At 40.7% G+C, this 11,136-nt stretch overlaps 1 protein-coding gene across 1 annotated transcript in view; it reads left to right on the top strand.

The window, feature by feature from the left end:
* The first annotated feature begins 1,895 nt into the window (after positions 1 to 1,895).
* The window catches only part of TARBP1 (TAR (HIV-1) RNA binding protein 1), a 31,941-nt gene continuing 22,700 nt past the window's right edge, over positions 1,896 to 11,136 (top strand). The window contains exons 1-10 of the mRNA XM_033054717.1: positions 1,896 to 2,727; positions 2,814 to 2,911; positions 3,715 to 3,784; positions 4,604 to 4,749; positions 5,464 to 5,516; positions 6,413 to 6,510; positions 7,598 to 7,733; positions 8,746 to 8,842; positions 9,691 to 9,780; positions 10,497 to 10,635. Coding sequence (XP_032910608.1) covers positions 1,896 to 2,727; positions 2,814 to 2,911; positions 3,715 to 3,784; positions 4,604 to 4,749; positions 5,464 to 5,516; positions 6,413 to 6,510; positions 7,598 to 7,733; positions 8,746 to 8,842; positions 9,691 to 9,780; positions 10,497 to 10,635 — 1,759 coding nt within the window. The remainder of the gene's footprint in view (positions 2,728 to 2,813; positions 2,912 to 3,714; positions 3,785 to 4,603; positions 4,750 to 5,463; positions 5,517 to 6,412; positions 6,511 to 7,597; positions 7,734 to 8,745; positions 8,843 to 9,690; positions 9,781 to 10,496; positions 10,636 to 11,136) is intronic.

The raw sequence follows: 11,136 nt of genomic DNA, 5'->3' as shown, positions 1-11,136 counted from the left end.
GCAGAAGTATGTGTGGGAATTGTAGAGCTGGAAAGCACAAATCTAGGGTGCTAGCAGGAAGACACAACAACTGCGGTATGAGGGTGTGAATGGTGTGGTTCTTGACACCTGAAAATCACAAAACACTGCTGAAAATTACAAAATGCTTGCTCATTTTCTCTCTCTTAACTCCATATCCACCTTTCTGGTTTGTTTTTGTTTGTTTCTTCTGTTTTGTTGTCATAATCTTCCACTCAGAAGCTCCCCAAGCCCGACCTCCCTTTTTGTCTGATAAGACAATCTACAGTGAAACAGTTCAAATTTAAATGCTGTTGTTTAAATTGGTGCAACATCATTTTAGATTTGGCACTCCACTGTGATAAAACTAAAGGCAAAGCAGAATTCAGACAATAATGAAGAAACAGCATAACACATAGTATACTTGAATCTGTTTTGATTACTAGTTGTTGTGCAGACCATTAAGTCTTCATTTAGTTACGGTTGCCAGGAAGGGAAGAGTAAAACTATATAAAAAGGAATCCCCTGCTTGGTATTGTTTCAAGCCTGACAAAAAACCTCCCACAACTCATCAGACTGCATGCTATAAGTGGAAATGAAAAACTATTACAGAGCAAATAGATAAACAAAATATATTATGGCATATAAGAGATTTCAATTGTAAACATCCTATTTACTGAAGTACGTTGTAACAATTCCTCATATGAAACATGTTTCTGTGTGTGTGAAACAAAGTACTAAGTTCTACTTTACATTTGAGTAAAATGTATCATTTGAACTGTTTTCTTGAGCTTTTACTAGATTTTGTAATTTATCACAGAGTGATAAGGTGCGTGGAAACTTCTTTTTCCAGAATATGTTGCATATCTAGCCACAGTACAGGCTCAATTCTAATAAGAAAATTCAGTGGCTTTGCAACCAGTAGGCTCTCAAAGATAAAAAGATTTCTAAAAATGTTTGGAGAAAATGGATAGCCAGGAAAAGGAGAGGCTACTCATGTGATTTGGAGAGGAGTGATTAAGTGGAATCTCATTTGAAAAAGTTGCAGTAAGCCTTTCTTGTTCACTAGACTCTAGGAAACTACAACTTGGCCAAGGTAATGCCCACACCCATTAGAAATCGTGTTGGGCTGTGCCAGGAATTTGCTATCCATTGCTTTCACAGGAAAAGAAGGTTCCAGGTTTGCCTTTTCCTATGATCACATCTTCTAGGGCAGTAGTTCACCACCACTTTTGATGTGCAAGGTTTTTTTTCATGGGAATTGTAATTTCTCATGGTGAATTTACACTTACTGGAAATCAGCTTGATTTTCAGAGTTAGGCTTCGGCTGGACCAGTACATTGAACTTCACAGGAATTGTTCTCTTGCCTGGACCCTTCCAACAAGCCAACAGCAATGGAGCCAGCATCCAGGAATGCCTCTGACCTGAGGCAGACACAAGGCACTCAGGCAAACCTCTGGTAGGTTGTGATGAGAGTAGTGACTGGTTGCAGCAACTCCTGGCATAAATGCTTAGAAACAATACGACAGGTGGGAAAACTGGGCATTTTGTGTATTACCGCTGCCCGATCTTTCATTGTAACGCGCGTGAAGGGAGTTTTTATGGCACACAAGGATGGAACTTCACCCTCTCCAGCGAGACGTTCGCACCTGGGATATCTCCAATCGGCCTCCCGTGCTGGGCCAGGTTGCGCTTAGCAGCCACCACGGCCGGGAACACTCACACATCGGGTTATGACCTAAAGATGAAGAACATTTTAAGCGTGCACACACACACACACACACACACATACGGCCAAGCCAGTCAATCACGCCGCGTTCTCGCCTCCCACCGCCCCTCGCGGGCCCCGCCCGCTCCCGCCTGCGCAGCCGCCGCCGCCGCCGCGCCTCCCCCCGCGATGGAGGTGGTGCTGGCGGACACGCTGCTGTCCCGCTGCGGGGACCGCGCCGCGCTGCTGCGGGCGCTCAGCGCGCCGCTCTGCGCCGAGCGGGCGGAGGCGCTGCGCCTGCTGCTGCAGCGCCTGGCGGCGGGCGGGCCGGCGGCGGGCGAGGCGGAGGCGCTGCGGCGGGCGGCCTGGGAGGTGGCGCTGGAGCGATGCCGGCCGCTGCTGCGGGCCGGGGAGGGCGCGGCGGGGAGCGGGGAGCGGGTGCGGGCGGCGCGGGCGGCGCGGGGCGCGCTGCGGCACTGCGTGCAGCTCTGCGGGGCGCCGCTGGCAGCGCGCCTGGCCCGCGACGCGCTGGCCGAGCTGGCGGCGGGCGGGCCGGGCGCGGAGGAGGCGGCGGTGGAGGCGCTGGTGGCGGCGGCGCCGCGGCTGGAGGAGCCGGAGCTGCTGTCGCGGTGCGCGGCGGCGGCGCTGGCGCTGGTGCGGGAGGAGGGCGAGGGCGAGGCGGCGGCGGCGCTGGTGGCCGGGCGGCTGCTGCCGGCGCTGGGCGCGAACGGAGCGGCGCTGCCGCGCGTCTGGGAGGGGCTGCTGGGCGCGGGCGGCGCGCCGCGGGCCGGGCGGGCGCTGCTGGCCATGAGCGCCTTGGCGGACGCGCTGCTGCCGCGGGGCCCCGCGGGGCCGGGGCTGGACGCGCGGCTGTGCCCGCGGTTCTGGCGGCTGGTGCAGGAGGGCCTGACGGAGCGGGACGGGCTGTGCCGCAAGCGGGCCCGCTACCTGCTGAAGCGAGCGCTGGACCTGAGCGGCGGGCAGCGCGCCGAGCTGCGCTGCCCCCCGGACGGCGAGCACGGTACGGGCGGGCACGGGATGGGACGGGCGGCGCGGCCTGGCCAGCAGGGCCAGGGGGAACGCGGTTCCTTGTCTTCTTCTCCTTAGAATCCAGTCTGTTTTGGTGGTCTGCTGAGAAGAACGAGCAGCTCCTGCAGTTTTGGGAAACTTACATTTTGATAATGGAAACTTTGGAAGGAAACCAGGTAGGAGCGCTGTCACATCTGTGCTCATCCTAGATGGACATGCTGCCTCACTTGTGGCGTATGTGAATGTTTTTGTAGGGGAGAGTATTTCCAGTTTTGGTGAGTGAGGATCTCTAAGTCAGCATGAACTGTAATACTTTTGTTTCAACCCTTAAATACTTAAAACATTGTCATTCATTGGGAGTAAATTCAGAACTCCTCTCTGTCCTCGGAATACATCCGGCTAATGCAATGGCAGAAACCTGGAGTGCAGGTAATTGCAAGACCGGGGTAACCAGCTTAGTGAAAAATCCGGTTATTGCACACAATAACTTCTCTTGGACAGAGGGAACTCTGTCTGTATGGTAAAGTACCTGTGGTCTTGGATTAAAACTGTTTGTGAGTCCAGCATACTCAGCAGAAAAATTCCTGTTGACTTGAGACTTCCATAATTGTGTGGTGTTGGGGTGTTAACTATTGCTAGTGTGCCCACCTCCCTGTAGTTATTTTATGTTATTTGTACATGATTGTCCTGTAACTGAGATACTGTTAATTTGAATACTTGATTTTAGATATTTGTGCTGTTCTAATTCTGAGGGGTAGAATGGTTACTAGTAAGTATTGTCCTTAAAATACGGTAGCATTGAATTATCAGGTGTTTTTCAACTGAGTGTTGCATACCACAGGCTTTGCAGGTTTATTTAAACGTACTTCTATTGTCAGTTGCTGTTTTAATGCTATTGATTGTAAATTCTAGTCTGAGTAACTGACAGCTCCTGAGTTTGAAGTATAAACAAACTATTTATACCTGATTTGCATTTCAGATCCATGTCATAAAGCCAGTATTACCAAAACTAAACAGTTTATACGAGCTTGCCATATCAGAGGATAAAGGTAAGATGGAACTTTTTCTACTTAACTGACTAATATTAAAGAGATTACACTTTTCTGTTTACTTCTTCTTTTTTAGTAGCAGCTTTTAGTAATGTTTTGTTTCTCAAATTAGGTGTTTTCTTGCTGGCTGTTCCAGTTTTTGTGGGTTTGCTCTATGCATAGGTTGGCAAACTTGCATAGGCAGCGGCCACTCTGCTCTGAGAAGAAACCCTAGCATATATTTATTGCTTACTGTAATTGTCTTGGAATACTGTTTTTCTGTCAGCAAATCCAAATTAATGGTCATTTCCCACTGTATTTTGCTTGACCTAAGATAATGTGAAAATAAAGCCAGAGAGTCTTGGGGTTGTAGAAGACAATTCACCTGCATAACTTTGTAAAAGGAGAAAAAAAAACCCAATTCAATTTGCTGGAAGTGGGGAGAGGATAAATAAAACAAGTGCTGAGTGGGTCTAGGATGCATGAGCACATGTTATTAGGTAGTACAAAATGTTAGAGATTTGTAAAGTGGAAAGACTATTATAAAGTGCAACTTTTGCAGGTAAATACATTGGTATAAATAGAGTTGCCAGAAGAAAGATGTTGCACTTCTTAGTAATTTTAATTTGTACCTAATAAAGTAGAGAGTAACTTTGGAAAACTGTGATCATTTTAAAATTAGATTTAGCAAGGTGTTTTTATAAAATGAATGGCTATAGTCATCTTTTTGAAATGTCCTGTGAATAGACTATAACATTGTCCAGAATGTCAGTATGTTATGTGTTAGTGTGTCACTGTAATTTCTGTGTCTGTTCAGAAGAATTTCTTTTTTGCAAGCAGGTTGGCTGTTTCACCCATCGTGGCATGTGTGCATTTATAGACGAATGTTTGAGAGTGAGAATAAAACACTGACAAAGGAAGGAATTCTTCATTTTCTGGAGCTTTATGAAACAAAGCGTCTTCCAAATTCACTTGGTTTCTCAGAGGTAAGGGTAGCAGGTTACTGTTACTTGCCACAACAAATAAATGTTCTAATTTGTAATAGATCTTAACACTAATTGCTTCAGTAGTTGGAATTAGACAAATTCTGTCTCTGTAGTGTAATCAGTGTATTACTGTATCCATAAAACATACAAGCCCCACACTTTAAAATGTTCTCTATGTGGGAAGAAATACTAAATATTCAAGGGTTTGTTTATTACTTTGTTTATTATATGTGTATTGACTATCTAACCAGCCTACACTTTCGTAAGGAATGATCTACATTATATTATTTAAACTTCATAGGAGCATTCCCTCAGAGGTTAGCATTCCTGATTTATACAATTTAAGTCAGTCTCTTGATGAGTAACTTGAAATAAAATCAACCTTAATATGCACCCTAAATCATTTTAGCTGCATTGTCTCTTTGTCATTCCTCTGTTTCATGTTTAAATCTATTTTCACTTTTTCCCAAAAGGATTTATTTGCCTGCATCTTTTGCAATACTCTGTGAAATGTATCTAGTGGAAAAATCTCTTCTTGTTTACTCTCCTTCTCTTTGGTTTCTTCCTCTTTATGCTTCTACTATTTACCACTAACAAGAATATTCTCTAATTTCTGGCTCTGTCCTTTAAAGTTTGGTGAAATAGGTCTAGTTAGCTTCTATGTAACACTGCCTTAGAAATGTACATTTCACCGTTCTTGTTTCTTTTTTTCAGTTTGTTATTGGACCACTAATGGATGCCCTCTCAGAAAGTTCCCTCTACAGCAGGTAAACCACTGATTTAATTGATCAGTTATTTATTTAGTTTCTTGATTGCTGCAAATGTGTTCTAATAATGCTGGCTTAAGTATGTTGGTAAAATCTTAGCTAAAGGAAAACACATTAATAACAAATGGTGCTGCTAAACTTACTGACATGGAGAGTTTTTCAGGAAAGATGTGTGGCTGTGAACAAATGAAGTATGGGTCTAGTGGCAAAACTTGATTGTTGCAAATTTCAATGCCCCTTGGTGAAATTGATGGTTGCAGACTTGATCTGGTGGGGGAAGCCCATGAAACAAAGAGTTCAGTGGATTAATATGTTCATTTTTTGGGGGGCTAAAACTGACTGTCCCTGGTGGTAGTGTGGATTAGGTGATTATAGATAAAAACATGGCAGGACAAATGTCAGCTTGCAGGCTCTTGCAGCAGTTAAGCATTTCTCTTCCCAGCCTGCAGTATCTTTCCATGGACATATACAGGTGGGAATTCAGAAGATGAAGCAAATGCCAAGTGTTCCAGTGTATTAGAACTGTGTTGAATAAATATGTCATAATTTTCTCTCTTGTCTTCTGTATTTTTGGTGAAACATGTTGGCATATGTAGAGGAGGGTGGATGTTTGACACACCAAGAATATACAAAATTGTTACCATTAATATCAAGCTGAGAGAAAGCTATAGAATATCTCAATTGATGCTAATCCTTAGTAGCCAGGATCCTGAAACTTCTCAGGAGACATAGGTTGTCTCTGTTGGTCCATGAAGTGTCACTGAATCACACTTTGTTTTTGTTTAGGGGCAATTCTAAACGTTCCAAACCTGTCAGATTTTAGATTAAATCTGTTACATCTAATCCTAAAACTGTTAACATGTCAGTTGTGTATCTAATGTTTTAAAACCTGACAGGACACCAGGTCAATCAATAGGAGCCTGTCCTCCTTTGGGATTGAGGTTACAGAAGTTTTTGGCTAGTTATCTCTCTCTTCTTCCTGAAGAAGAAAAAGGTATGTTTCAGTTCCACCTTCATCTTTTTTTACATGAGAAAATCAAATAAAAACTATGGAGAACCATTTTCAGTATGTCATGTAAGTGTTTACTTGAGTGAAAAAAGGAGTAGTTGTCCTGACAGTGGCGTTTCCAGAGAAAAAGTCTTCAGGAACTTCAAGGTATCCTGGAGTACTGAGCTATGGAATTGTTCTAGGGGCAAAATGAAGCAGATTTTCTTTTTATTAATGGAAAAATTAAAAGCCCATACAAGCTCCCAAGATCTGAACTGAACAGTACTTGGAGATTCTTTTTTCTTTATCTGCCAGACTTCTTTTATTAATGACTTGTGTAGTGACATATCCAAAGGAGCCCAGTCCAAAGGCTGAAACAGAATAAGGATTCTTTTATTGTGAGGTTGGGTGAAGGAAGATTTCTGAGACTGTTCCAAATTTTGATGCTAGTGTAGGCTGAAGTGAAGGCAACCAGGAGTTAATACCTGTTCTAGTTGGATCAAATAAGGGTAGAATCAGCTCTCTTCAGCACCTTGTGTGTACAGGTGTATTCTGGGACGAAACACCTTCTATATTTGTAATGCCACAGATTCCCTATTTCTCTTCCCTGTCCCAAGGCATATATTTTATCACTAAACAGGAGGTGTTTGATTAGGAATCCTGAGATGGGTAGCCTGCTTCCACAAACTATAGATGTGGTGGCTTGTTGAGAATTGCTCTGCCTGTTCCAGCATCCATTTGACTGGTTGAATCGCTATGGTCAGCCATATCACACACTCAATAGCACCTTAAAAAAAAGACACTGTTTAGTACTCAAAACAATCGACTTAAAATTCCATTTCTGAACATAGTGATTAGTGCAGATGACCAAAGTCAAAATTAGGTTTATTTCTGTTTGTCTCTGAATCATATCACCTTACTGACAGACTTCTTTGGAATGTAATTTTTTTCACTGAAATAATTAGGAAATTATTCTGTTGTCTTTCATTTAATTGTCAGAAATTTTAATAGCATTCTTCTGCTGGAGTTCATACTTAAAAGCGTTGGAGAACACAAAATCATTTGGGGTTATTTTGTTTACTTTTATTTTAAGGTAGCTTCCTGTTAAAATTTATTCAGAAGATGACAAGTAGGCATTGGTGTGCTGTTCCTATTTTGTTTCTTTCTATGGCTTTGGCATCTGTACCTGCATGTAAAGTACTTGGTGCTGAAGGACTTCATGCTTTAAGGTAAAATATATACTGCATTGTATTCTTATAGCCTTTTTCCAAAGAAATACGCTGACAGCCGGGGAGCCAGAATTTATTACTTCTGAAGGGATGGTTGGGCATGAGAATACAAGGTTCTGTCTTCTTTATGCAGAGGAAAACAATTCAAGAACCAATGTATTTATATCTCTGTATGAAGTTTGAAAAATTTGAGTTTTTGAATTTTAGATCTTCATAGTTGCTACTTTTTTTAGAATAACTCCTCACTGTCTTCCACAGTTCCTGGTTGATATATGTCACACTTTTTCGTTTTTTTCCTAGTTAGTTTACAACGTGGTTTAATAGCAGTTGAAGTTATATCATTGTAGGGGACAGCCCACAATGCTGGAAACTGAAAGATTTCTAAATAAAAGTCTAGGTAAAAGTTCTTGGGCTCACTATGGACCTTAATCACATTAATATTTCCAAAGTGCTTTCAGTTCCTAGGGCCACCAAAAATCAGTTGTCATTCCAGTTTAATAAAATTTGAGTGTTTAAATAAAATCTTACTGGTGATTGAAGAAATATTGCATAGAAGCAGTTTACAAAAAGAAGAAAAGATGTTGGACATACCTTTGCTGATACAAGATCACTGAAAGTTTCTTTCAGTTTTGTGCTTGAGTGAGATTGTGATGGCAAACATTTATATACTTGTTACAGATAGAAATGCTAATATTAAATTACCAATCTGAACTGATGTGATTATGGGGATTGTTCCTTTAGTTTTTGTTTTGGTCTTTCTTTTCCCCCTTTTTGTTTTGTCAGGTTTATGCTTATCCAAGTTTTATTATCAGTTTTTGAAAGTACATGTAACAGTAATCTTGATTGTGGATTGTTTGTGGTCTGATCAGGCAGTGTTTGTATCATACTTAATAGAATATGCCTGTTGCATGCAATCTAATATATTTAAAATGGCTAATAATTAGAAAAGATATGAAAGTGTTTAAATTTTTAAGTGTGTGATTTATACAGTGGGTATTTTTCCTCTTTGCAGGGATGTCCTCCAGTGTACTATGATTACGCATCAGATTTTGTTGCGTGGAGCTGCTCAGTGCTATCTTCTTCAAACAGCTCTGCATTTGACAGATGTGGTCAGTTTGGGGTTTTGTGTTTTCTTGTTTTTTCTTTTTCTGTGATGTAATAGAAATACAGTGACACTTTTTCACAGGGTCAACATTAAGAAATTGCTAAATGCAGTATTTTTACTGATTTTGATGGATTCGCGATTTTTTTTAGTGACTATTTAAATTGTACTATATAAGTCTGGTATGCTTCTGTTTCCTTTGGTTTTCCATAAGAAATATTTTTTTTCATTAGCTTTTATTAGTTGATGTTTTATTGTAGGGTGTTCACGTGGTACTTATCATAACAGGATGTTATTCCATATCTACTGTATCAACTCAGGTTTTAACAGATAGAAACTAAATATACTTTCCTGTATTTCCTAATAATAAAAGTGATACCAGAATGATAAAATTACCATTATTGTTGAAATAGCAGGAGTGTAGTTATTCAGAAATCAAAGTGTTCATGTTTTGTTTGTTTTATAGCTAGCTTTCTAAATAAGTAGTATTCCATGTTTTGTATTATGGCTATAAACCTGTCTGAATTTTTCTTTAGAAATGGAGAAATAGTACTTATGAATGACTCTTTATCATTTACCTACATTAATTTAAAAGGTGTCATCAGTGAATAACACTATTTTTATAGTAATTCATTTATTTTCAAAGAGACTTTAATACTTGGGAAAATGGAGTTTTGTTCCATGGTTACTGATAAGTTGGTCCCAAAGAGCCAGAAATGAGTTTCAATCACGAAAAGGGAAAAGTAAATTTCTTCTACTGAAACTTGCCAGAAAAAGGAAAACTTCTTGAATTGTCATATAGGTATTATTTGTTGAATGTTATGTTGGCAGCTATTGTATCTTGATTAATTTCAGGAGAAAGTGTCCTTCCCAGAAGTTTCAAGCTTTCTTCTGTCCCTTAGACCAGAGGAGTCCCTAAGGAGAGATACTTTGTTATGGACAGAGGTGAGACCTGAAGCTGGTTTTATGTACATCAAACCCATCACTAGTAGAAATACCATTGGCAGGATAATCTCAAAGGGAAAAATTTGCACATTATGTAGAGTGAAATCGTAAATTGTAAATTGTAATTTTTCACAGGATATGTATTTTACATCTTTGCAAGATGTAAAATGCTGTGAATAAAAGTTCAAAGATGAAATAATTTTTTAATATAGTATATACTAGAGCAAACTGATCATGTAACCATAACTTTTGGTTATTACTTGTGCAGCCATATAATGATAAAGTGATTTTTTGCATAGTATCTTGTCATGTATACTGTACATTTCATCTTGCTCTGTTAATTTTTGGTACACAAGTTTAAAAATAAAAAAAAGCTGGTCTCACTAGTTAAAACTTGATTGGAAGAAACCCTTTTGAGATAAGAAAATTTTTACCAGTTTTGCTTAATTATAAGAGTTGTTGTTTTCCTTAAATTGGTACCGGTGATTTTTTGGGGGTGCTCTGACCTACCCTCTGGAAGAACATTTTTTTGTGTGTAGTTAGAAGGGAGTGATGTGCTAAGGCTCAGGGTAGCTCTGGTGAGCACCTCTTGCAGTGTGTGTGTTTGCTGATGTGAGAGTTTGTGTTTACCAGTGCTCTGGTGTGCTGCTAAGTCAGTGATGTCAGTGCACAGCTGCCAGATGTGGTCAAGGAGTAATGTGCTGTTCTTAATTCAGCTTTGCAGTTGGTTGCAAGTGAATGACAAGTGCTTCAGGAAGTCTGGATCCTCTGATTTTGAACGTCAGGAGACATCATCATTATGTCAATATGTGCACAGTCTTGTGGGAGAGTACCTTAAGACAGCTGCATCTGAAAGTAAGTTAAATGTGTGCTAATAAAAAACACTACTTTTAAAAGAATTTTTAAAAAATTACAACAATCCCTTGGATTTTAGAAAAATGTTTTTTTTTTTTTGTATTGCACCTATTCAAGTTCTACCCAAGTCATGTATTCACAATTCTTAAGTTTGGACCTTATTTTTTAACTCCAGCTTTCCTCCGTAAATTGAAGGCCTGCAGTATGAATTGAACATTAAGTCTTGATACTCCATTTTAATGCTGTCCTGATGCTTGTCCATTAGATTTATTTTGTCACTCTTTTGATGGTGTCTGACAATGCTGGAATGCAGGGGGCAGAGGAAAGCACAAGGGAATATGAACCCACAGGGAGTCTGTCACCTTTCTCAGTAGAACTTTGTAAAATGACCAAGTATTTTTATAGAGGGAGAGGCCATAGGGTGAGGCACCTTTTCAGCTCCTTGCACATGCCTTCCCAAGTTGTTCCATGCTTCTGATCTTGGACAGCTTGCAGAAGGTG

This window comes from Catharus ustulatus, chromosome 3 (genome assembly GCF_009819885.2).
Source record: "Catharus ustulatus isolate bCatUst1 chromosome 3, bCatUst1.pri.v2, whole genome shotgun sequence".
In the NCBI taxonomy this organism is placed as follows: Eukaryota; Metazoa; Chordata; class Aves; order Passeriformes; family Turdidae; genus Catharus; species Catharus ustulatus.
This window is presented reverse-complemented; position numbering and strand designations above follow the sequence as displayed.